Genomic DNA, 27,163 nt, shown 5'->3' on the forward strand with positions numbered 1-27,163 from the left:
CGGCTTTCATCAAATAGAAATGTCTCCTAATTCAATTGAAAAAACCGCTTTTACAGTAGAAAATGGACATTACGAATATGTTCGAATGCCATTTGGTTTAAAAAACGCGCCGGCAACCTTCCAAAGAATAATGGATAATATTCTAAGAGATATACAAGGAAAATTTTGCTTAGTTTATATGGACGACATTATCGTGTTCTCTACAAGCCTTGAAGAACACATAAAACACCTAAAATACGTTTTCGAAAAACTTAGAGACGCAAAATTAAAAATTCAATTAGACAAATCCGAATTCCTTAGAATCGAAGTAGAATTTTTAGGACACGTAATAACTAGAAATGGCATAAAACCAAACCCCAAGAAAATCGACGCAATACAAAAATTTCCAATTCCAAAAACAGCAAAAGAAATAAAATCTTTTCTAGGATTGCTAGGTTATTACCGAAGATTTATAAAAGGATTCGCTAAATTAACTAAACCATTTACAAAATGTCTAAAAAAGGGAGCTACAATAAATTTGACACCAGAATACGTTGAAGCTTTTAATATATGTAAAAACATACTATGCAACGACCCAATACTTCAATATCCCAACTTTGAGAAACCATTCTTACTTACGACAGATGCTTCCAATGTTGCTATAGGAGCTGTACTTAGCCAAGGAACAATAGGCTCAGACCTACCTATTGCTTACGCATCTAGGACACTAAACCCCGCAGAACTTAATTATTCAACAATAGAAAAGGAACTCCTTGCTATTGTTTGGGCAACTAAATACTTTCGACCATATCTTTTTGGAAGAAAATTTACTATCATCACTGACCACAAACCTTTACAATATTTATTTAATATGAAAGAACCAAATTCACGTCTCGTAAGATGGAGACTTAAATTAGAGGAATTTGACTATGATGTAAAATATAAAAAGGGAACCCAAAATACTAACGCAGACGCACTATCCCGCATAGAGATTAATGTAATAGAAAATCAATCACTTTCAGGAAACCCTGGCGATATCTCAGATGATATAAATCAATACCTATCTAATGAATCAGAAGATGTAACAATTGAAGAACTAGATCAATTAGAAAATATATTTGACCCAACCAAAAAGAAAATCCACATAATATCAGACATTCAAATTAGACCCCCATTTAACCTTCAAAATATTCAAAATACTCAAAATATTCAAAATCAACAATCTGATGGAAATACAGTCCATTCAGCAAATGAAGATCCAATACTAAATATACCCACAACAGAGAACTGTTTGAACACTTACACAAATCAAATCATTATTACACAAAAATCCAATGAAAAATTTAACGTTTTAAAAACTATTCATTTTAATAATAAAAATAGGTATCACTTAACATTAACAAATAATTATGAACAAGAAATTATAAAATTCTTTAAAGAATATGTAAATCCAAAAGTAGTACATTGTATCTACATTATGAAATCGGAAATTAATGATTTAGATTATAAAATAAGTGTAATACTACCCAATACGTTTAGACATAATTCTTATAAACTTATAATGACAAAATTATTTTTAAATGATATAATAGATAAAGATATGCAATTAAAACTAATAACTAACCACCATGAGAAAACTTGTCATAGAGGAATAAACGAATGCTTGATGTCCCTAAAAACATTATATTACTGGCCAAATATGAAGAATGATTTGACAGAATATATTAATAATTGCGAAATTTGTCAGCAAGCTAAATACGATCGACATCCACCTAAAATTAAATTTGCTTTGACACCTACACCCTCTGAACCTTTAGAATCTATTCACATAGACACCTTTCAAATTTGTAACACAAAATTTCTTACAATAATAGATGTATTTTCTAGATATACTCAAGCATACCCATTAGAACCAAGTTGCACAGCAACTATTGTGCTAGATAATTTATGTACTTTTATTAGTCATCACGGTTTACCACAACAAATTACTTGCGATAATGGTACCGAATTCAAAACATCACTAATGATTGATTTTTGCAAATTACATAATATAAAAATACACTTTACCACCCCCGGTAATTCAAACAGTAATAGCCCTGTTGAAAGAGTCCATTCAACCCTTATAGATTTATTTAGAGTTTTAAAACTAAAAGAACCCAATGCCTCTACCAAGCAACTTATGTTATACGCAGTAATAGGCTATAATCTTGCATATCATAGTGTTACAAAACAGAGACCATTTGACATCATCAATGGCCGTGTAAAATCTTTAGACCCCTTCGATTTAACTGATGAAATAATTCTCAATAAATACATTACGGATCGAAGAGAACGCCTTAAAATAATATATGACAATATATTTAAAACATCCCTAAATACTAAAATAAAACAAAACCAAAAACAAAATGAAAAACGTGAAACCCCCGTTGACATTCCTTCTGGTAGTAAAATTTATGTAAATGACAAACAAGCTCATAGATCAAAGGATAAACCTAGAAAGAAAATAGAAATTGTAAAGAAAGATATCGGAACTAAAGTTATTTCGAATAAAAAGAAAGTCATACATAAATCACAAATTCAAAAACCTAAAAGACTTTCTTTTCCGCAGGAAAATGAACCCCCTGATGATGACATATATCGCACTACTGGTAACTGCACCGACACAACAGATGACGGATCAGACTAAGAACGACTTATCAGTCACCCCTATAAATACGCCCTTACTCCCATTCCACCTTGGTAATGCACGAGTAATAGAAAATAAGCATACATTTATAAATTTTATAGACTTAGAACCCTTATTGTTAGAACTTAGTAATTTAGAAAACGCTTATAATATTTTAGATGCTTCTTGCAATAATACCAATATAATCAATTTAATGTTAATGCATCATATAAATACTTTTAATTTGCTTACGCACGCAAAATATTTAATTAATGAAATAAAAATTAAATTAAATAATATCAAACCGCATAGAACGAAACGTGGACTATTAAACGTTGTAGGAAAAACCTCAAAATGGTTATTTGGTACTCTGGACTCAGATGATGGAGAACGCTATGAAAAAGCTATTCAAGAATTACGTAATAATCAAAATACTTATAAAAAGGAATTAAATTTACAAATGTCTTTAACTAAAGAATTAATCAATAATTACAACAATACTATAAGCATATTAAATAAAAATCAAAAATCTTTACAGGCACATGTTAATCAATTTGAAAATCAAATGAACAAAACAATAACAGATATTTCAATACTCCTAAAATTACAAAATACTATAAACCATATAGTTATTAACTGTCAAAGTTTTATAACAATTTTAGATAACATTGAAGATGCAATCTCATTTGCAAAATTAAATACCCTGCACAGCACAATACTGTCAGCTTCTCAACTAGAACTAATAGTTTCAAATTTATCTACCCTTTATGGTACAGATAAAATATTAATGTTAGAGGACCTTAATTACTATTATCAATTAGCAGGACTACAAGTCAGCTTTTCAAAAAATAAAATAATTTTTGCAATTCATTTTCCAATATTCGTAAAAGAATCATTTGAATTGTTTCACCTGTTCTCAGTTCCTATAAACCAATCCTTAATTGTACCCAAATCACCCTACCTTTTGATGGGCACTTATTCACAACAATACCAAGATGAAGCTTGTCCCAAGATTGAAAACCTCTACATATGCCGAGATGCTTTAAATCCAGAACTCAATGATTGTGTTACTACCCTCATCAAGAAAGCTGAGATGACGAAATGCCAACTACTCAATGTAAATGTAACCACACCAATTATACGCCCTATTACCAATCAACATATTTTGGTAATACCTACTTCTACCAAGATTAAAATCCAGAAGCTGTGCCAGAATAAAGAAATCCTCTTCGTGACAGAACCAAGCCTAATTTCTATACCTTATAATTGTGGTATTAGTCTACTTGGATCCAAATTAATGAACAAGGAAGACACTGTGGAAAGCAGCCCTTTCTATCTACCAAAAATTAATTTCGACAATATTGAATTTAAACTTCACTCCGATGCTATTCAACTAGATTCCATTGATTTCAACCATGTCCAAAGACTACAGGAACAAGCTAAACTACTGAAGACCATTCCGGAAGATGACGACCCAGTCCACCCTATTACTTGGAGTTTCGCTACTACCCTTGGTTTATTGCTAATTGTTTTTACTATTGCCTTTGCAGTATACGAACTCCTAATTAAGAAGAAAGAAGAAAAAGAAGAAGAAGCTAACAACCCTACCAATGGTAAATCCGAAAACAGCCCTTCATCCCTGTTGTTTTCGTCTTAGGCGGGAGGAGTTATATGTATAATTTTGACGACCTGTATATTTAAATATGCTTATTAATTAATTATTTATCTTATGCTTTATATTCAATTTATTATGCTTTGTAATCACTTTAAGCTTATATATTCTCATGTAACCTATTGTTTAATAACTCTTTGCTCGTATGTCTTGTAAGTCGGTCACACCCTGTCATAATAAAAGTTTTTTAAAACACCCTCGTGTTGGAAACTTATTTAACTTGTTTGGTTAACTATGTTTTTAAAACCAAACCCCGACCTAAGTGTTAAAAAAGCTGAAGGGGTGTCACTAGCCCGTTGTAAAGGAATGAATAAGACAGATGTTTCTGTGTATTTTAATTTACTTGAAACCACATTAATCGAAGGAGAAATAATGAACAAAGCTAGTCACATATTTAATATGGACGAAACGGGCTTACAATTAAATAATAAACCTGGTTATGTTATTGCTACAAAAGGCTCAAAAAATGTTGCTGCAATTACTGCTTCAGAGAAGGGAGAAATCATAACAGTAATATCATGTTGTAATGCAGAAGGTTATTACATACCACCTACTTGTATATTCAAGGGGAAAAATAAAAAAGCTGAGTTTGACGATGGAATGCCCCCTGGCTCCACAATCAGCTTACATTAACACTGATATAATGTTTGCTTGGCTAAAAAATCAATTTATACCACGTAAACCGCAAGGTAAAGTTCTACTTTTACTGGATGGGTTTGCTAGCCATTGCAACTCATCAGAGATGCTTGAATACGCTGATGAACATGGTGTTATTCCTCTTTGCCTGCCTAGTCATACCACACAGTTTCTCCAACCTTTAGACAGATGTTTTTTTAAGAGCCTTAAAGCTTTCTTTAATAATGCTTGCAACACATTTATTAGAACAAATCCAACTAGGAAAATTAACCGGTTACAATTTGGCCAGCTGCTATCTAAGGCGTGGTCAAAAGCTGCGACAGTTGAGAACAGTTGAGCTGTACCTGCTTTTAGGTCAACAGGTGTTTGTCCCTTTAATCCTTCAGCCATACCAGAGTAAGCATATTTGGGATCTGAAGAGGAAATTTGGGTAAGTCCCTCTAACAAACGTATTTTTATTTATTTATTAAAAAAAACATTTTTAGATAATACGGCAACAGTTAATAATGATGCAAATAGGGCTAATAATGATGAAAATCAAATGCCAAAACAAGAACAAGCAATACCATCCACGTCAACGTCAGGCTTGAATAACATACCATCGGAACGTGATGAAGATCAAAATCAGGACACACCCGGAACACTGTTAAACAAATTTTCGCCTGTTCCAAGCACATCAGCTAATTTTGAAAATGCACGAAATAGAGCAAAACAGGTAGCTTGCGTCCTAACATCTCCGGAAAATATTCAAAAACAAAAATTGGCTAACGCGTGTAAGAAGGACAAAGAAAAGAAAAAAGAAATTTAAAAAAAACGACGATTATAAACAAGCAAAAACAAAAAAATAATGATGATGGGTCAAATGATTCCAAAAACCAAGAGCGAAAAAACTTAAATTAAATAAAGACGACTCATCCACAGATACTGACACATCAGACGACTATGTTTCCGAATCTGAGGATTGCTCACAAGAAGACGATTCTACAGAATGCCTTGGATGTGGCGAGATATACAAACTCACAACTAAAACTGATGACTGGATTCAATGTAATCACTGCCCAAGGGGGTTCCATGAAAGCTGCTCTAAATATTTGAATCTCTGTGACCTATGTGGAAAAATTTTATTAAAAAAGCGATGTTAAATTAAGTTTTTTTAATGGGCCGTCTCACCCAGTATGGGTGAGCCAACTAACCCATAGCACCTAGGAGAGTTGGCCCATTCAGCTTATTTTTTTAAAACTGTTTGTAGAGTTAGATTTTTTAGTTTTTCTTTAAATGTTACTTTTGACGTTAACTGGAACAAATGCTTATGTTAAATCTCTTTTCTTTGGTTTGATTAACTTTGGGTTTTCATTTTATGGCATTTTTTTAAAAAGTGAGCCAACTATCCCGGACTTACCCTAATTATTTATTTAACAACGTGTGCTAAACTCAATATGAAATAAAATTGTTAATAAAGTTTCAATACTTTTTTTTTGAGTAAATAAAGTAATTTAGTCCCTTTTGAAATATTTACAGGGGTTTATTCCAGTAAAAAGCCAAACTGGTCTGCCTTTAAGCATAACGATATTAGACATTCTACGCAAAAATGAACTACTCTTAGAAAGACTTCGTGGGCAAGGTTATGACGGCGCGGCAAATATGAGTGGCATATGGTGTTCAAGCCGAGATTTTAAAAGTATGACCAAACGCCTTATATGTGCACTGCGCCGCGGATAATTTAAATTTAGTCTTGAATGACGTTGTAAAAAGTGTTGAGGAGGTCAGAAATTTTTATGATTTGGTTGAGAATGTCTGTTTTTTTTTGGCCATAGCATTAAACGATGGGCGCTTTTGCAAAGTGTTGCTAAGAGTAAAATAACTTAAAAAAAATTGACACCTACCCGATGGTCATCAAGACACGATGCATTAGAGGCTCTTCGTTTTAGATATGTAGATATTTTAAAAGCACTGGCAAAAATAATTTTAACCTCAATAAATAGATCAGAAGTTACTGAAGCAAAATCTTTAAGAAAGCACATGGAAGAATTTGAAACAGTTTTTCTTATTATCCTTCAAACTAAAATATTAAAAGTTATTGATACTTTCATCAAAAATTTTACAAAAAAAAGATCAAAATATTGAAGCTGCGTCCAAAATGTTTACGACAGCTAATGAAACCATAAATAAAATAAGAAATGACTTTGATTTTATTAAAACCGAAGCTGTTCAATTAGCAGGGCAATGGGGCACTACTAATGAATTTAAAAATAAAAGAATATCAAGATCAAAAATATATTTTGACGATAAAAACAACCATTATCAAGTTCAAACAAATGATGATTGGTGGAGAATAAACGTTTTTTTCAAAACAATAGATATAATAACAACTCAATTAAAAAATCGAAGTTCTGGGATTTTTTAAATTTATTCCTATTTTCGTGTTTTAACCCCAAGTATTTTACGAGATCCTTCTTTTTCTGACATTGAAATTCACAAAATGTGTCACACTCTGCACCTTAAATATTCAGAAGATATTGCGGATACAATTTCTTCCCAGGTGCTTTCTTTTAGATATTGTTTTAATCACGACTTAAATAATTTAACGTCTATTTTTGATTTATTAGATTTTATTGTTGTTAAAAATTATTTTTCGTCTTCGAGTTTCAGTGAGATTGTTACAGCTTGTAATATTTTTTTGGCCATTCCAGCTTCGGTTGCATCAGCTGAACGGTCTTTTTCAAAATTAAAGTTAATAAAAACATACATAAGGAATTGCATGGCTGAAGAAAGATTATCAGCTTTAGCAATTATTTCCATAGAAAATGAGGAAGCTCGAAAAGTAGATATTGCTAATGTAATAACCGATTTTGCGCATTCAAAAGCTAGGAAAAAAGATTTTTTTGGTAGTTTATAATTGTTTTAGTGGTTTTTTCTTTAAATATTGTTTTTTGTTGTTATTTTATGTATCTGTTTTTTAATTTATTTTATTTTATTAATTATTGGTTTTTATGTTGATTTTGTGTTGTTTAAATTTTTTTAAATTATAGTGAGTTAGTGTCAACTGTTTTGTTTGTTCGCTGTACGTGAAGAATATATATAGCTCTTCCTAAAAAATTGTTTTACTTTTTTTTTAAATTGTTTTTTATAAAAACCTATAGATTTTTGATTTTATTTGGGGCCCGGCAAAATTTGTTACGCCACTGAATGTGTGTGTCTTACTACGGTATTGCATTGCTAGTATTTCTGGCTATCTTGTATTTAAAACGTGTAATATTTGTTGAAAGTTTAAATATTGCCATGGTTTAGGCATAGCCTACTGCGGCAAATTAAGTTTCTTCCAAAAATTCAGAAGTTTAAAACTAAAAAATATTACTTGTGATACATCATTAAAAAGCGGATTTTGCAAAGATTTTAAAAACGCAAATATCCAATACGGCATCCATAAGAAAAAATAAAGTTGATGATGGTTGACAAAAAGCGAAACGTCGTATTGAAAATCTAAAAACACCATTATGTAGCACAAAAAGAGTGGCAATGCAAAAGTGCAAAATTGATTTTTCAAAAAAAATTTTTCGGAACCTTTTGAAATATTTAAAATTTTTGAACTGCTTATTGTTAAGCTCAAAAATTTTCAATTTTGCCTCAATTTAACCATCTTCGTATCTCTAAGACTCTTAGAGGAAGTTTCTCCATACCCCTCAACATATCATCAGAAGATGACTGGGTAGGTGGTAGTCATTTTATTTGCTCAATATACAGCGTTATCTGACCAGATATCTTAAAAATTCTTTCAGACTCTTAAAAATCTTGGATAATGATTAAAAAATAAAAAAAATCTCCATATGCACGTAATTATGATTTATCAGTTATTATAGTTAGGAAGGAAATTCTATACGCAAAAAATGCTGTTTGCATAGATTATCTAATTTTATAGGAAGATTGACAAATAATATACTGATAATCTATTCTATTAAAGATAATAAAAGAACCATTAAAGAACCAATTGAGATTGGGTATTCCTATATTTTTTCTACGGTAGCTAAAATGGCCCCGATAAGAGCATTGTTTTTAAAATTTCACGACATTTAATATATACTGTTCGTGGTTTTGCTTGAGCGAAATATTTTAATTGTGGCATTCTACAATGACTGATATATTTATACAAGGTGAAGGTATTTTAAGAATTACAATTATTGAAATAATTTTCTAATAACAATGACAACGAAATCATTTTATTACCCTTCATTATGATACCTACCTCAGACCGAGATGGGATAGAATGGAAATTAACATTTCAATTAAAGAAAATAGATTTGTCTAAAATTTTGCAAAATTAACGCCTTTTTTGCTCTAATTTATTTGCATGGCCACTTCAATATTCAGTCGGAAACATTCCAAAAATCTTAATTTTTTTGTGACCATGACACTATTTGAAAGCTTTGTACAAAAGACTTTCTTTTAAAAGAAAAATATGCGACCAATAAAGTTACGCTACATAGCCGGTATAGTCATAAGACGAGTATGCAAATGCATAAAGGAAATGATTCATTCACACGGAAAGCGGAATATCAATATTATCATTATTATAAAAACGGGGTTATTAAGGGCAACCCAATTAAAATTCATCAAATTTTATTTCTTCTAAACACACGAAGAACAAAGATTCTTATGGCTTTGACGTTGATCTAAAAGCGATAAACCGAAGACGCTATAACTCATGTCTTTCTAATTTTTCGTCGGCGAACCGCTTTTTGCATGGCAACAGATTTGGTTGGCGACTACTTCAGGGTCACATGGTCGTTTAATGGGAATCCTTCCTTTACTGCATTTTTTTTTTCAAATAATTTTTGAATCTTGGTTTAGATATATTGTAAAGACCTTCATTATGAATGATCTTGTGGTTTCATTTTCGGGGTTTTATTAAAATCCCTCCTGTATAATTTTTGGTTTCTTTTTATTTGAAGAAGAGCCGCTGTGACTAAGGGAGATTTTTGTTCGATTTGCACCTGCGATGAAGATTCAGTATATATTGAAATTAAACATTAAGTAGCAGCAAGTTTGATGGGGTTTTAAATAAGGCGTTTTTGAAATTGGTTGTATTATAACTGTGCAATCATTTTTTATTTGTCACATTTAATTAAAATTGATATGTGTTATTATAAGAGTTTGTACAAATTGCGATGAATAAAAATGTATTTGATTTGACTTCAAATGTGTTTGATTCAAACATGTGTTTGTATGGTATAACATCTTTCGGACACGTATGCAACAATTGTTTTGGGTACTTTCCTTAAGAGATATTATTAGAAAGGATGATGGATAATTTTTACAGTCAATATGCTTCGTTGAAGAATTAAATTGAAACCCTCATTAAGTAGAGAGAAAGGTGACCATCAGAAAAAAGAAACAATTTTTTTTATGTTTTTGCGACTGAGTATTACTAGGGGTCTATAACTAAATTAGCACAAAAAATTATGTTTTTTTTTTGCAAAATTTTCGAAAATTTTTTTTTACAGGAAATCCGGAAAAATGGATCAGTGCTACAGAAAACTTCAAATATTCCCATTTTGGCCTCGAATCCATGTGGTATAGAAATGAAACGGTGTTATGCAAAAAAAGTGAAAGTACAGTTTTCATTCTTATCTTCAATATCCAAAGGCAGATTCACGGACGGGAATTGACAAAGAGTTCTTCCCCCAGAATTTTTGAAAAAAAAAATACCACAAATAATTTGAAAAAAATTAATCCAAATGACAAAAATTGAATTTTAGGTAAAATTTTGAAAATTCCAAAATTTGAACTCTTAGTGTAATTCAGTCAGCTTTTGGAAGAAATAAAAAATTCCCTGTGTTAACTTAAACAAAAATTGGATAAAACTCTTTTTAGTTTAGGATTCTGGAAATATCTGTAATAAGTAAAACAAAATAACTTCTTGCTAAATGATTTTATGCTAATCTCATCTGTCAATGCCAATAATGTCACATGACACGTTTGAGGCTCCCCGTTCTCTCGTTTTTCAAAGACAAAAAAGAATGAACTTGAACACGAAGTGTGAAATGTAACACAAAGAAGGCATATTTAAATTTGATAAAAAAATAAGTGAAGACAATATGAAGGAAACACATATAAGTAGAAATAAAAAAAACAAAAGCAAAATTGAAATATATTAAGTGTTATTAAATTTAATAATTTTAATAATTTTAAATATAATAATTTTAAGTTGTCTGAATTGTTTTCTTCCGGAAAATTATATAAGAGGAATAAGAGGAAAAGATGCCAAGGATTTCGTCAAATAGAACGTTAGATAGTATATTTAGGAATGAACTAGGTAAAAGCTCTTCCTTAGTTAATCAAAGAGGGAACTTAAGGTTGGATAGGTTCTAGTTTATTAAAATATTTAAAGGTAAACCGGTTTTATTTTGAATATAGAAAGGAATTAAAAATATTATTTATACATTGGTAAAATATTTCCTTGTAGGTGACTTCAAATATATATTCAACAAAAAACGTTTGTTTCAAAAAAATATAACATATTCAAGTAATATATAATTCAAGTCGTAGCTAAAAATTATGCGTTTTCCGTGATTTCCAAAAATGATTTTTTGAAATTGAAAATTGATTGATTACTTCCAGGCACTTGAATGAATTCAATTATTTAACAGTTAACAAAGAAAGTAAACTGACTCAACTGCCTGGACGAATATTTTGATTTAATGACTTCCATGCACTTGAATAAATTCAATCATCTCGCAGTGAACAAACTGCCTGGAAGAAATAAAAAAATTACCACAATTAACTTGAAAAACAATTGCTTAAATAATTAATGGCCTTAATTATATAATGGTTTAAAATAATTGGCCGAATTGTTTAAAATCCTGGATCCTGGAAAAATTCTTCACAAAATATTTTAAAAAAAGTCATACAATTGCTCCAAAATCTCCAGCATTTGAAGGACAAACATTGAATTTTCGGTAGAATTTTGAAAATACAAAAACACTCGAACTTTAAGTGTCAAGTGCCTGGACGAAATTAAAAATTACCTCAATTAACTTGAATAATTGTTTTTAGTGAATGAAAAATGATTTCCATTGCCTGAAAGGAATGATGGTTCTGAAAATGCCTGTAAGTGAAACAAAGTAACTTTACTTCAAGTGAACGCGAGAAATTAAAAAAATACCACAACTAACTTGAAAAACAATTGACCCAATCGCTTAAAAACCTGAAAAATGCCTGTAAGTGTAACAGAACTGGATATTTACCACAAATAGGGATAAAAATTGAAGAAAATTCTAAATTCAACCAGTTATCTTGAAGTTCTAAAAATCTTAAGAAGTCGAAAGAAACACGGTTCTACTAGGAGAGTCTACGTGGAAGCCGATTTGAGTCCTGCCGAAAGGAGTGATCTTCAGAAAGTCAAGGATGAATTGGAACAGCGATAATCTAATGGTGAAGCAAATTTAATAATTTAGTATGAGCATAGTAGGCCTAAATAAAACCATCATTTCGTGTAATCTATCGCTATCTTATCAGAACGTCCGAGGATTGCGTACAAAAACATACACGTTTTTAACAGCTCTTTCCTGAAGCAGATGCTGTATTTAGGTCTGACATACAGCTAGGGAGAGAATTGAAAACCTGGCAAGGGTTAGGTGACTTAGAATTAATTTTTGGAAACTTAGCATGAAACTCTCAATCTGATATACAAGCACATAAACCGACAAAAATTTTTGTCATATTATTGGGTTCATTTGAAAGCTTTTTACCCTAATACCTTGGGTTCTAAAGGCCGGCACGATCTCCAGACCTAATTCCCTTAGACTTTTACGTCTGGGGGCAGGCCAAAGCTTTAGCTTATGCTACTAAACTTGATTTTTTGTTTAATTCTGATCGATTTCCGCTCTTGCTACAGAATACCGTATTTTTTGAACCATACATTTTTTTATTAATAATAAGCACACCGTCGGAAAGGTCAATAATTAGCGAATTTATTAAAATGAAATGAAGCCCCTAATTCCTGCTACTTTCTTTTTTATTTAAATTTTGACGTTGATTTTTTTTCAAACCATTACTGACTTTGTAAAATAAAAAACCTCGAATGTCCCTTTAGGACAATCAGTCGAAACAAAAGCTGTTAACTATTTAAATATCATAAATTATTTTTCAAAAATCGTAATTTTACTGTCACTAATAAAAAAGTGATATGGTTTTAAACGCGACATTTTAAGCAATTCGAAAAAAAACATTAAAAAATTCATATCTTCGTAACAGTAACTTTTAGGACCCGAGGTATGAAAAATCTTGCTATAAAAACCTTCAGTTTCCTATTTTTTGCTTCAAACATCAACCGACTTGTCAATAATCCAATAGGACCAAATAAAATTCCATCGTAAAAATCCATCCAGGTCTCCATATTCATAAATTCCGCATTAAAATTTTTTATTCAATTCCTGACGCAATCTCATAAAAATAAGTTTACATACTGTTAGCCCCTAATGGTTCAACAGACACGAAACATCATTAACAGTATTTTCGTTCGTCATTAAATTTTTATAACGGTTTCGCCATCGTTGTTACTGCATTAAAAATGCTTTCTTAACTAGTCAGAATGAGCCTATTTATGAAGCATCGTGATTCAATGAATAACACTTTTTCCCTGAAATAAAAATTATAAATACGTACCGGGTATCTGCACATCGTGAAGCCTTCCCAGAAATATTTTTAGATTGCGGTTTAAACTGAATTCGGCAACTATGGCCGTCTTTAATTAAATATACTTAATCGGTTTTACTGGGTAGTCACTCCAGATAATTTTATTTTTGTACAGTTTAATTGCTTAAGGTTTCTTTTTAATCATAAAATATATCATCGCAAATTTTTATTATGGTGTGTTATATGTAGACAAAATGTTCAATTTTATGATTTTTTATTAAAATCTCAATCATCAACCTGTTTTTGCCCCAAGGGAATTTGACCCTTCAGCGTAAAAAAAAACACGTTTTAAATCAAGTATAAAGGTATTCAAAGAGCCCTTTACAAATAACCAAGCGCAATTATACGTTATGAATATATTCACAAGAATGAATTCATAATCTTTAATAATTCTAGATTTTTATTCAGTTTTAAATAATAGAAAATCTATGGGTTCCAGACAAGTATAGTCTACGCAAAGGATATTTGAAAGCCTTTCTGATTTTTGAAGCATTATATCTCAGTCTAGGGAATCATAAATGTGGTAATTAAATGATGGTTTTTTCATTGAAATTGGGTTAAATGTGCGATAAAAATGCTATTTCTAGAAGACAAGGGCGTCGCCAGCCGGTAAGCTAGAGAGGGGCAGCATGAAAGAACTAAAGACAAAAAACAAAAATTTTAATTAAAAAAAAATAAAAACCGAACAAAATATTTACATGAAAATCAATTGAAACATAATCTTCTAGGGTTCTTTGCGAATTCGTTAGTCACTTTGTTAACAAAATAGTCCAAGTTTTTAAAAATGTGTTGCCTGTGTACACTCATCATAGCGAGGCCATTGAGTGGAGTTTTAGACATGGTGCTCCTCAGCCAGGTTTTGATTCTCCTAAGGCTACTAAATGACCTTTCAACTGTACAAGTCGTACAAGGTAATGCAACAAGGATCTGTAAAGCCTTCTTAATTTCAGGAAAGAAATCATCAGTTTCCTTGAGGATGTCCACAACACTCATTTTGACCGATTCTGATTTTTCCTTCCATATTTTTTTCCAAAGCTCTATCTCATTTTGGATATTTGTAACACCGTAAAAATTTTTAAATTCCTTGCAAGCCTCTTCAAGTTCTTCTAAAGAAATGTTTTTCATTTGTGCAGGATGTACTTTTGACAAAGTAAATGATGGTCTATTTTCTTCAGAAAACCTTATTTCTAGGGAATTTATAATTGAGTCCAAATAAGGAATTGTTATGGACCTGCGCCAAAATTCTGACGGGCTTTTTGATGGGTGGTTGCTACGGTGTTGTTGTCTTTCAGCAGTACGCGGTATTGATTTCATATCCAATACAATTTTTTTCGCAATAACAGAAGCATCTTTGAAAATTTCTTCTGTTATTTTTTCGGGATTCTCACGGTGGTTTTTGATCAGTTTTGAAATACGACCAATATGCTGTGATGCCTGAACTGCATCCAAGGAGACTGATTGGAGCACGTTTACTGTTGGTTCTAAAAGAGCGGAATATTTGGATATCAATCCAAGGCTAAAAATAAACGAAACTTTGGAAGCTGCAGACAGGGTTTCTAGTGCCTCCATTATATCACAAAAGTTCTCTTTAAAAACTCTGATGCTCTTGTATTTCTCGCTGCACCTTGTTTCGCACAGCTTGGGAATATTGGGTATTAATTTTCTTCTTAGAACCGATTCACGAAAAAATGTAATTATATCTTTGATGGCCCCCACTGTATTTCGGATCTCCGGCAGAGCATTCAGATCATTGATTACCAGGTTGAGTTTATGTGACGAGCAATGAAAAAATAGTGCTTTCTTGTATTTTTTACGCAAAATAGCCTGAACGCCACCTTCTTTTCCAGACATCGTGGAACAACCATCGAATCCCAAACCAACGCATTTATCTGGATCGAGATCCTCTTTCGTCAGGAATTCGTTTATTGCCGTGGCAATTGATTTAGCGTCCAAGGCTGTAAGCTCAGCAAATCCGAGGAATACTTCTTCTATGTTGCTGGTTTCCTTATCACAATATCTTATGCCAACTGAGAGCTGTTCCTTTCCAGAGATATCCGCTGTTTCGTCTGCTAAAATGCTATATGCTTGCAAAATCTTCACATTTTTGATGCAATCGGCCTTAATAACATCTCCACAAATACTGATAATCTCATTCTGGATGTCAACCGATCGATAACTTGCATTTTTCTTTCCATGCTCAAGATGGTTTTTTAAAATAGTGTCTCCTGCATCAATACGCATCTTATACAGCCCTTCCAGAATTCCATCACCATAGCTTGCCCCCCTTAATGCTAGGTCGTGGGATCCGCAAAACGCAATGCAGGAAATAATCGATCTTATAATTTTCCTGTTTTTTCAAGACTTTCCTGAGAGTATTTGTTAATTTGCACATCTACTGGCACATTATCAAGAAAAAATTTAGCTGCTTCCAATGCCGTCTTATGAAAGTGAGTATCTGCGTGTTTTCTGCAGTATTCATGAACATCTTTGAACTTACAAAACGGCCTTATAATGAACGAACCTAAAACACCTCCTAACGGAGCTCAGATTGGGTGGAAATAGTGTACAGAATTTACAGAAGGCTCCTTTTTGTTGGCGGGAGTATGCTAAGCATGGTGAGTACACTTCTAACCAGGAATGATTGAATTTTCTTTTCAGATACTGGGCGTCTTTGGCAAAGTCGTACGTTTTCCGTAGTATCCGTAGGTTCTTGGCTCAAAGTGAGCGCAATCGTTTCAAATTTCAAGAGTTGTAATGTGATCTGTGTAGGTCTAGGCCTGATGATGCTTCGACAGGAGCGAAACACGTGTAGCTTTTAAGCTTTTTTAAGAAATTATATAGATTGGATGAGACCGTGACTTTGTGTCCTTACCTTTGTTTTCAATTCGCTTTTCACTTGCGAGCGCTTCGAGCCCCCGAAATGTAAATATGTATAGGTATAGTAAAGCCTTATCTTAGATTGAAGTTACCTAATAGCCTAATTATTAAGTGAAATTAGAAATTAATAAGTGATAAGTTACGAAATATACGTTTTCAAAAATAAAGTTTCAATTAGCCGGATGCCTGGTTTAGCGTTAACCTCTAGGCCTTTACTGCCCCTCTTTGGCGACGCCCTTGCTAGAAGGTCCAGACAGGAGCATAGACTAAGGCGGCGAGTTAGAAAAAAAGATATTTTATATTTGTATCCCTATCTCATTTTGAGGTATCATAGAGAATGGTAGTAAATGATGGTGCGAGAAAGACGCCATTTTCAGAAGAAGTAGAAGTGAGGAAAACTTGATGAATTTTGATCCGTTGTGAGGTATCATAAAATATCATAATAAAATTTTATTTTTTATTATAATTAGACAAACTACGCGAGAAAACGCAATTTCTAGAGGATCCCTACAGTAAAATGAAAATAAAACAGTCACATACAAAAAAATTTGGAAATATTAATTTTCATCTTTATATTATCTTCGTCTCATTCTGATAATAATTTAATTATCAGTCGAGATCATATCCATAAGAATATACACATTTGAAGTAAATTACCGAGAGCATTCTACTCATAACTAAGAACGTTACTAGAATCTAATTATCGATTTTTGAACGCTATAAGAAACTAAATACTCATCCTGTGGGAATTTATTTTTTCGGAAATATTTGCCCACCTGGCAACATTGGGACAGCACGTCCTTTTCTAACTTAATATTGAATACGAGGGGAACAGTAGGTATTGCAACGAGGTGATTGATCATTTATTCGCATGGAGTAACCCACCCTTTTTTTTTTAATAATTATATGTAAGGCTTAAAAAGTGACTTATTTGACTTGATATGTTGGCTTGTATGAGTGAGTGACGCAATAACACTGTGGCGTCCATTTTTTAGGTCCTTACTGGAAAAACTTCTTTAAGCTTAGTTTATAAAAATCCATTAGTTTGTGCAATATCTGTTTCAAAGTACCGTATGACTATTTTTTTAAGAGATAGATAGTTGCAAAATTTAAACAGTGGGACACCCTGTATGTGAATACACGTATGAACTTTAAACGTAAACATTTCCATGTGATATGCCGTTAGGGCAAACATAATGTGTAAATTCCCCCATAAAAATTATGTCGGAACACAACAATAATAATTTATGTGCGATTGATATGTCAACACTGCAAATAAATATGCGATAGACTTTCTGAATAATTGAATGTTTACAAGTGTAATTAAATTATTATTTTGTTTTTTTTTTTTTTTTTTTATCATCGGGTGATTAACCTGAGAATAGACGCACATGTTGAGTAATAAACCTTAAATTGAAGTGACGGTTTTCGATTCGTATTACACCTAAAGTGAGCATGTCAAGCTCGGAGATCAATTACCAATAATTCCGTTTGCACTTAAAACCATCAATAAATAAACAAACTTGTGATGCAATTACCGTTAAAATTAGTGCATCAATCTGCAGTATCAAATTGTTACGGATGTCAATGAAGCGATATGTTTGTTATTAGAAAGGAGATTTAGTGATGTTAAATTATTGGATTTTTGTCTATATTGTGACTTACGGTTAGTAACTGTAAACTTAGAGCACTTTGATACACCAATTTTTAAGAAAAAATTTATTCTAAAGCAAATTGTCAACCAGTTGATTAAAGTATGGCACGTCTTCAAATTCTTTCATCCATTTTTCTTCCAATAGTGTGCAGGTAACTATAACATGTAATTGGCTTTTAAATACAATAAAATATCCTTGTGTGGGAACATTAATGTCAAACAGAAAAAATACACCAAAATTTGAAGGCCGCTTAAAAAGAGGTGAATGCGAAATGATTGCATGCAAAAGAGTATATTAGCTAGTAAATGGAAAGACACCAAAGATGTTCTAGGTATCATAAAATATGATAATAAAATTTTATTTTTCATTATAATTAGACAAACTACGCGAGAAAACGTTAATTTCCAGAGGATCCATACAGTAAAATGAAAATGAAACAGTCACATTCAAAAAAATGTGGAAATATTAAATTTTCATCTTTATATCTTCATCTCATTCTGATAATAATTTAATTATCAGTGGAGATCATATCCATAAGAATATACATATTTGAAGTAAATTACCGAGAGCATTCTACCCATAAAGTATATTGTACTAGTCATGAGTAGTTGTCATAATAGCACGATCGGATTGATAAAACGAAAAGTGAAAGATGGCAGTCTAAAAGAAATCAGTTGTCCAGACGCAACAATTTTTTATAACCAATACAGCGTTGATCACGCTGACCAAATGATTAATCTCTATGACTTAGAAGGAGTAACAAATGGTGGAAAAAGGTTTTTTTTCGACTGGTAATGACGACAGTCTTCAACAGCTTTATCATTTACACTGAATGTTCAAATAAAAAAATGACATTCATTGATTTTGTTATCGAGTTGGCAGAATCGTTAATTACTGGAGGTAAATCAGAATCATGGCACAAAAGAACAAGGAAACAAGGCCGCAATTCAAAGAGAGTAAAGGTCATCTTCCAATTGAAAAAGCTGGGAGGAACAGATGTGTTAAAAGAATGAAAAATATTTGTCGTCAGTGTCAAGTAGCACTTTGTATTGAATGTTATACGCCTTACAAAAAATGTTTTCAGCTCATATTAATAAAAAAAAAATTCATACCATGCTGTTGTTTTATTACTGCTGGGACATGCAGAGCGAGTCTGTAACTTGGAATAAATTCGATAATAAATAAATGGGGGCGTGTTCGGAAAAACGCTCGGACACGTCAATTGAGATTGTAAGTTGCGTATTTTTTACAATAAAAATTTTTCATCCAGCGTGTGCCATGTAGGCGGGGCTACAAACGGGACACCCTATATGTTATTATATTTTTGGATTCTCCACAAAATTCCAAACATTTTGATGTATCACATGCCATACCTTTATTCGATTGTTTTTAAGATACAGGGCATTAAAGAAAACGTATTTCATAAACTTAAAGAGGGTTCTTTTAAATCTTCATTTACTATTTTCTGATTATATTAAGATTTGTATCCTTGAAGACCTTCAGATTTTATCAGGATGGTGTGCTTCCAACAGGCTCGTGTTTAATGTAAGAAAGACGTCTATTATGGGGTTTAAGTGCGATGTTCAGAGTCTGAGGTTTGACGAAAATTCCCTCTTGCAGAATAAAGAGTGCTGCAAGTTCCTAGGAATTACCATTGATGGTCGCCTTCGGTTTGAAGATCATATTTTACATTTAGCTGGGAAATTATCTTCTGGATGTTTTGCAGTAAGAATGGCAAAACAAGAGCTGGGAGGGGTGGTTGCACGTTCAGTGCACTTTTCACTTATTGAATCTCATATTCGGTATGGCTTGCCTTTTTGGGGTTTAACCAATAAGGGGCTACTTAACATTGTCTTTGTTATTAAAAAAAAAACAGTTAGATACCTGTGTTCAGCTAAGTTAAGAGATTCTTGCAAACCCCTCTTCATTTCTGAAAAAATCCTAACTCTTTTTTCACTCTTTATCTTAGAAACAGCTGCTCTTATTCACAAAATTCCCAAACTACCCTCTGACACTGGCCATTTGACTCGTCGTGTAAATGATGTTCCCCTACCTATTCCTATACGTCTTCCGTTACCAAAAACTCATTAATTTACATAAGTAAAAAAAATTACAATCATGTTCCTCTATGTGTTAGACATATATCGGATGTGAAGAAATTTAAAAGAGAATTAAAGACGTTTTTATTGGCTAAGGCATATTATAACCTGGATGACTTTTTTAATGATAGGTTTTAACCTTGGACATGTTGGAAAGTTTTTTTTTTTCCTTTTTTCTTCTCTAGTTTTGTCAATAAGTTTACCTTTATTTAGTAATTGATTGTTTTATTTAGTTATCTTTAATTCAAGTATGTTCAAAAAGTTTTGTCTTCTTGTGTTTAATTTTGTTCATTGTTTTGTCAATTTTTGAATTTGTATTTTTGTTTTGTTTTTTTAGCTTGTAGGATGCTTGTACACAAGATTATTCTTACGTAATATAGCACATTTTCTTTCTTTCTTTCTTTCTATTTGGCGTCGGACGAAAAAAAACCAAGAAATCAAATTTGCTAAAAAGTGATTGAGGATTTTAAAAATAATTTTTATTTTAAGAAAAAGCAGTCGCGTAGTATTTTTTTACTTAAAATATTGAATAGAAGACCTGTAGGGACGCCACTGGCAGAAAAAATATTTTCTTTTGCACATCAAAAAATGCGCCTTGATGCATAGAATACATGTAACACATTTCATAAAAATATCTACAATATTGTTTAAGTTATTATTAAAAAACTGATTTTTTTTTTAAACTTTAACACCCTGTATCTCAAAAGTTAAGACGTTTAGGATATATGTTCATAGAAACTTTTTTTCTTAAAATGGGTCCAGGAATCACCCCCTTAAATATTAGCACGTCTCTAACACCACCCTGAATAATAAAATCTAAAAGTCGTATTGAAAGGGTTAACTTTAAAAACCGATTTTGATTAACGAAAGACGAAGAAGAAGAAATGGCATGTTTATAAAAACTGACATTTTATTGCTAAGAGTAACTTGACGGTAAAAGTTAACTTTTTAAAAATGTTTATAATACCGGAAGTCCTGGATTTACACTAGAGGCAGTCGGGGCAAGTGCCCAGGGGGCAGAATTTTGAGGGAAGAAAGAAAAGAAAATATTTTTAACGGTTATACATATAAATTACCCCGGGTAATGTTTACATGTCAAATATTAGGAGTAAAATTTGCTTTAATGAAGTAAATCGAAGGCCTGATAAATACTTTAAAACGTAAACTAACAACTCGCAGCATCTTTTTGACGTTTTTTGACCCAAATATCTGAATGAAAATCCATATTGATAGTAAATAATGAACTTTTTTGAATATAATGTAAATTACCTATTGAAAAGCTCATATACATCTTAAGATTTCTATAGCTTTCAGATCGTTTTTCGAAACAGTTAATAATATTTTCATTGTCTACATGATGAAACAAGCCTGTAATTAAAAATCCGTCTCCATTTTGCAATTGTATTAAATGACAGAACATTTTACATCTGTCAATTCTCAATAAAAAGTATTTTTCTCCTGTTATTTTATATATTTTTTGTCTTAACTTCCCTTCATGATAAAAAAAAAGACGAAAGCAAATTATATTTAATTGGATACAAATTAATTTCTAAAATAAGGATTTTGCTAGTATCTCAATACGATAGTTTTAGATAATATACAATCTAATATTCAAATTGATCTAGCAACCGCACTCGTCAGGACAATAAAATATATATAAACACCTTAAAAAAAAGAATGATGAAGCTAGGATGTTGTATTACCATAGAGGTCAGATACAGAGTTTTCCTTCAACTACAGTAGTACGGCACGTTATTATATAAATAGTGTTACAGATTTGTGAGTTCTTCTTTCAAGTTCTTCAAAAGTTATGTTAGTTTTTTCTCAAAGTTAACTTAGGTTAAAAAAGGAACGTTTGACTCTTAAAAGTGTCAAAAAAAGATGGAATAAAAAAATTATTCATTCAGCTTATTACAGATCGTATGAAGCAAGAGATAGATCGAACGATAAAATATAAGTTTATTTAAGTATTTTTATCTGTAGAAACTTAAAGCAGAAAATTGCAGAAAACACCATAATATGTACATCTCTGATATAAACGTAAATGTACAAAATAAATCAGTTGACCAGCAACAAATAACAAACCTCGGCATACGATTTTACCTATTCTCACTTCGCAAGCTAAAATCGCCTCAAAAAAAAGGGCGGCATTTTTTGTAAATCTGGGCCTGCCTGTAGGGACGCCACTGGCAGAGAAAATATTTTTTTGCACATCAAAAAATGCGTCTTGATGCATAGAATACATGTACCAAATGTCATAAAAATATCTACAATATTGTTTAAGTTATTATAAAAAAACTGATTTTTTTTGAAAACTTTAACACCCTGTATCTCAAAAGTTAAGACGTTTAGGACATATGTTCATAAGGACTTTTTTTTCTTAAAATGGGTCCAGGAATCACCCCCTTAAATATTAGCACGTCTTTAAGGAACACCACCCTGTATAATAAAATCTAAAAGTCGTATTGAAAGGGTTAACTTCGCTCTTCAAAAAATGATGGATGGGTCACCGATGACCCGGTTTTGGGATAAATAGGTATATGCTAAGACTCCCTTTTTTACAGATCTTAACAAGAAAGTTGCGTATATTTCCAATTTATTGCTTTGTTGTTCAGTTTACTGTCGAAGGTTACTGTGAGAGGGTTATTTTATTTTTCAATAATAAATAGTAAAGTGCCATGTGGTCTAAAAATAAGGGTTTATCCAGCAAGGAACTCTACGAAATATTGATGCATTCTTCAGATGACGAGTGTGAAACCGAAATACCTTTGGAACAGGCATTTAGTCATTTGTCAGATGATGAGGACACCTCGGATGAAGAGCCCGAGATACATGACGGCAATCATTCATTTCAAGAGTTAGGAGAACAAATACATTTACCTGATCCATTAGAAGACGAAACAGAGAGCAATAAACAGTCGTACGATGTTGATAATCGGACTTGGTAAACTGTTGCATATAAAGCAGGAAAATCCAGAACATGCAATACCGTGCAAGAAAATAAAGGTCTCACAGATAAAAGCAAAGATATAAATTCTATCATTGACTGTTTTAAGCTGTTCTTTTCTAATGATTTATTAGATATTATTATAAAATACACAAACAAAAAAAGCTAAAGACTTCATAAACGCCTATAATGAAAGTCATGAAGTCAATTGATTAAGGTAGACACTACAGAATTTCTCGCTTTCCTTGGAATCCTTATTCTTACTGGTAGATTTCGAGAATCAAGAGAAAGTGTACGTAGTTTATGGTCGACTACAAAAAATGCATCCACCAGGCCTATTTATCAGGCTACTATCAGAAATAGGTTCACTGACATTTTACGTCACCTTCGTTTCGATGATATATATCTACAAGGGCTGAGAGAAAAAAGGAGGATCAACTTGCTCCGATTCGTGAGATCACTGAGATATTTGCTGAGAATTGCAGGAAACCTTTAAATATTTAAATATTTAACTCATTGATTTCTATATTGAAATTTATTTTTTCCTCTTCACATACTTTTAATAGTGACAGTAACTCACATTCTTTAGTTTTTAAATTTGTTAATTCAATTTTAAGTTCATCATTAAGTTTGTGTAGATTATCTAGGGAGGAAGAAAACTTCTTTTCGGCCTCTGACACTTCATCTTCAAACACCAAACTGTTTCTTCTCATTCTTTCTATATGCCTATCCTTTTCTTTTAGTTCAATCAATAATTCATGAATCTTCTGCTCGTAAGACTTCATAATGCCTTTGTCATCTGGATTACAAAAAACCCAGACTGGAAAAGTTCTTGAAAATAAGAAGGAAACTTTTTTTAGAAGAACTAGGTAACATGTTGACCCATGATAATATTGTTCGGCGAGCAGAAAAAATCATGAGGATGCTAAAGGGTTTTCCGCAGCTATACATGTCAAGCTATTGAAACTACGGGCGTTCCAGTAAAAAAGAAGCAGTCCAATCCCCACGCGGGCGCAAAAAGTAGATGTTTTCAGTGCCGGGGAAATGATAACAAATATTCCACAAAATGTGACAATTGTCACAAATTTGTTTGTCCCACACATTTAGAAATTAAAATTTCTAAAACAGTAGTATGCTACTATTGTTTAAAAGACGAGGATGGACAATAAGGACTAATGTAATTTTTTAGACAAATAAAAGTAAATATTTAGTTTGTTATTCTTTTTCGTAAGTTTTTTGGGTATATGTACAGGGTGAGTTTTTCAAAGCGCGGAGTAGTATTATGCATTGATGATATTATTTATCGATGACGTGCTCCTGGACTATTATTTGGTTAAGCATTCTTCACATTTTAAAAATATTTTGGACTATACAGAGTGCTCCGAAAAAGCAGGGCACTACAAAAGTTAATTTTTTTAAATGGAACACCCTGTATTGCAAAACATTTTTGAATTCTTTGCGTAATTACCAATCTTTTTTGATAATGGTTTAATATGCCAAAAATTAATAGTTTAGGAGATAAATCAAATTTTGTTAAAAATTTAGAATTTGCACGCATCTCTTTAATATTAAAATTTAGCACCTAAATTTTGAATACAGACTTAATTTTTATCATCAGAAGTAAAATAAAGTTACTTTGATATGCGTGCTATGTAAAATTATTCATTTTGTTATACAGGGTGTTTTTTTTGAAAGGCCAAACTTACCCAACTTTAAATATAAAAATCTCTCTTATTTTAAATGAAACACCCTGTATATTTTCATGTCATCTAATAGCTTACTTAAGAGCCTATAAATTTTATTAATAATGTCCTATCTCTATATCTAACAGTTTTTGAGATATCATGGATTTTTCTATTTTTCTCCTGTAAAAACTGACAATGCCGACTTAAAGTTTTGAAGCACCTTGTATTTTTTATGTATCCATCAAGGCGCCGTGGAAACAAATGAAAAAATCTCAATAACAAAAAGACAGTTACATTAGTTAATTAGAGATTAATAGTTAGATTTGTTTTAAGGTGTTTTTTAGATATTTGTTTTCAATATTAAAAATGAATTATTCAAGAAATGAATTTATTGATATGATTTTTGTTTTGGGTGAAGCAAATAAAAATTGTCTGCTAGCTCAAAGGCTATATAGAGAAAAATATCCTCAACGGCGCACACCCGATTCCCGCAGTTTTCGCGTTGTTATGGACCGATTTATGACGACTGGTAGCGTGGATCTGCCAAAACGTAATGTTGCTAATAGGGTGGCAAATGAAGGTAAAGAACTTGAAATTCTTTTGCAAATTGAGGAGGATCCTCACATTGGTAGCCGTAGGTTAGCCTTACTTTCTGATGTTTCGCAGACAACGGTAAACCGGACAACACGGAAATATAAATACCACCCATATCACATTAAGTTGCATCAAGAACTTCACAATCAAGATTTTCAGCTACGTGTAACTTTTTGTGAATGGTTACTTCGCAAAATTGAAATTAATCCAAATTTTGTTAACTATATTATGTATTCCGACGAGGCGACATTTAAAAGCAATGGTGCTGTCAATAGGCATAATATGCACTATTATGCAACAGAGAACCCTCATTGGGTACGTGAGGTTCAGCACCAGAATCATTGGTCCCTTAATGTATGGTGCGGCATCCATAATAACCGTATAATTGGACCATATTTTTTTAATGACCCTTTGAATGGGCATTCATATCGAGTATTTTTACAGCAGCAATTGCCTGAATTATTAGAAGAAGTCAATCTCCAGGAACGGCAAAGTATGTGGTTTCAACAAGATGGTGCGCCTCCCCATTTTCATCGTGCAGTAAGGGAATATTTGGATCAAGAATATCCTCAAAGATGGATTGGTCGCGGAGGATTTGTTGCATGGCCGCCAAGGTCTTGCGATCTTACGCCGCTAGATTTCTTTCTGTGGGGTTATCTCAAAGATAAAGTCTATGCTACAAGGGAGGATATGATTATTAGAATTAGGGATGCCTGTCAAACCGTAACACCAGGAATGTTATACCATGTTCGACAAAATATAATTAAAAGAATTAATATTTGTATCGAACAAGAAGGACATATCTTTGAACATTTGTTGAACAGAAATTAACTTTTATTATATAAAAATAAGTGAATTTAATAAAAAGAAACGTCCATAAATTTGTTTCATTTTATAAGAAAAAAATAACACGAAATGAAGAAATATAAGTATATTTCAAAAACTATTAGAGATAGGGATAGAATATTATTAATAAAATTTATAGGCTCTTAAGTAAGCTATTAGATGACATGAAAATATACAGGGTGTTTCATTTAAAATAAGAGAGATTTTTATATTTAAAGTTGGGCAAGTTTGGCCTTTCAAAAAAAACACCCTGTATAACAAAATGAATAATTTTACATAGCACGCATATCAAAGTAACTTTATTTTACTTCTGATGATAAAAATTAAGTCTGTATTCAAAATTTAGGTGCTAAATTTTAATATTAAAGAGATGCGTGCAAATTCTAAATTTTTAACAAAATTTGATTTATCTCCTAAACTATTAGTTTTTGGCATATTAAACCATTATCAAAAAAGATTGGTAATTACGCAAAGAATTCAAAAATGTTTTGCAATACAGGGTGTTCCATTTAAAAAAATTAACTTTTGTAGTGCCCTGCTTTTTCGGAGCACTCTGTATAGTCCAAAATATTTTTAAAATGTGAAGAATGCTTAACCAAATAATAGTCCAGGAGCACGTCATCGATAAATAATATCATCAATGCATAATACTACTCCGCGCTTTGAAAAACTCACCCTGTATTTAGAATAAAAAGTTTTAGTTGTTTATATTTGTAATAAACGTAAAGCAAAATATAGAAACATCTTTTATTATGATTCCCATATTTTTTCAAATACAAATTTTACAAAAAAAAGGGTCAATTTTGACCCGGTTCTG

The 27,163-nt window shown here is 31.9% G+C and overlaps 2 protein-coding genes across 2 annotated transcripts in view; both read right to left on the minus strand.

The window, feature by feature from the left end:
• The window catches only part of LOC126749239 (uncharacterized), an 89,190-nt gene that overhangs the window by 51,384 nt on the left and 10,643 nt on the right, over positions 1-27,163 (minus strand). The gene's annotated exons all lie outside the window — the stretch shown is intronic.
• Positions 7,578-15,884, minus strand: LOC126748462 (uncharacterized). Its single transcript, XM_050457716.1, has 2 exons — positions 14,918-15,884; positions 7,578-7,816 (listed from the first exon to the last, which is right to left on the minus strand). The coding sequence occupies exons 1-2, from the start codon at positions 15,882-15,884 to the stop codon at positions 7,578-7,580; spliced, it is 1,206 nt and encodes a 401-aa protein (XP_050313673.1).

The sequence above is a fragment of the Anthonomus grandis genome, chromosome 22, assembly GCF_022605725.1.
Source record: "Anthonomus grandis grandis chromosome 22, icAntGran1.3, whole genome shotgun sequence".
NCBI lineage: Eukaryota > Metazoa > Arthropoda > Insecta > Coleoptera > Curculionidae > Anthonomus > Anthonomus grandis.

Coding starts and splice junctions, on each gene's coding strand:
- LOC126748462 (XM_050457716.1), bottom strand. CDS start 15,884: ATGCGTATTGATGCAGGAGACACTATTTTAAAAAACCATCTTGAGCAT. Junction 7,817..14,917: donor TGCTGAAAGACAACAACACC/GTAGCAACCACC, acceptor CTTTTTTCCTAG/CTTTTGAATGCGCAAAATCG.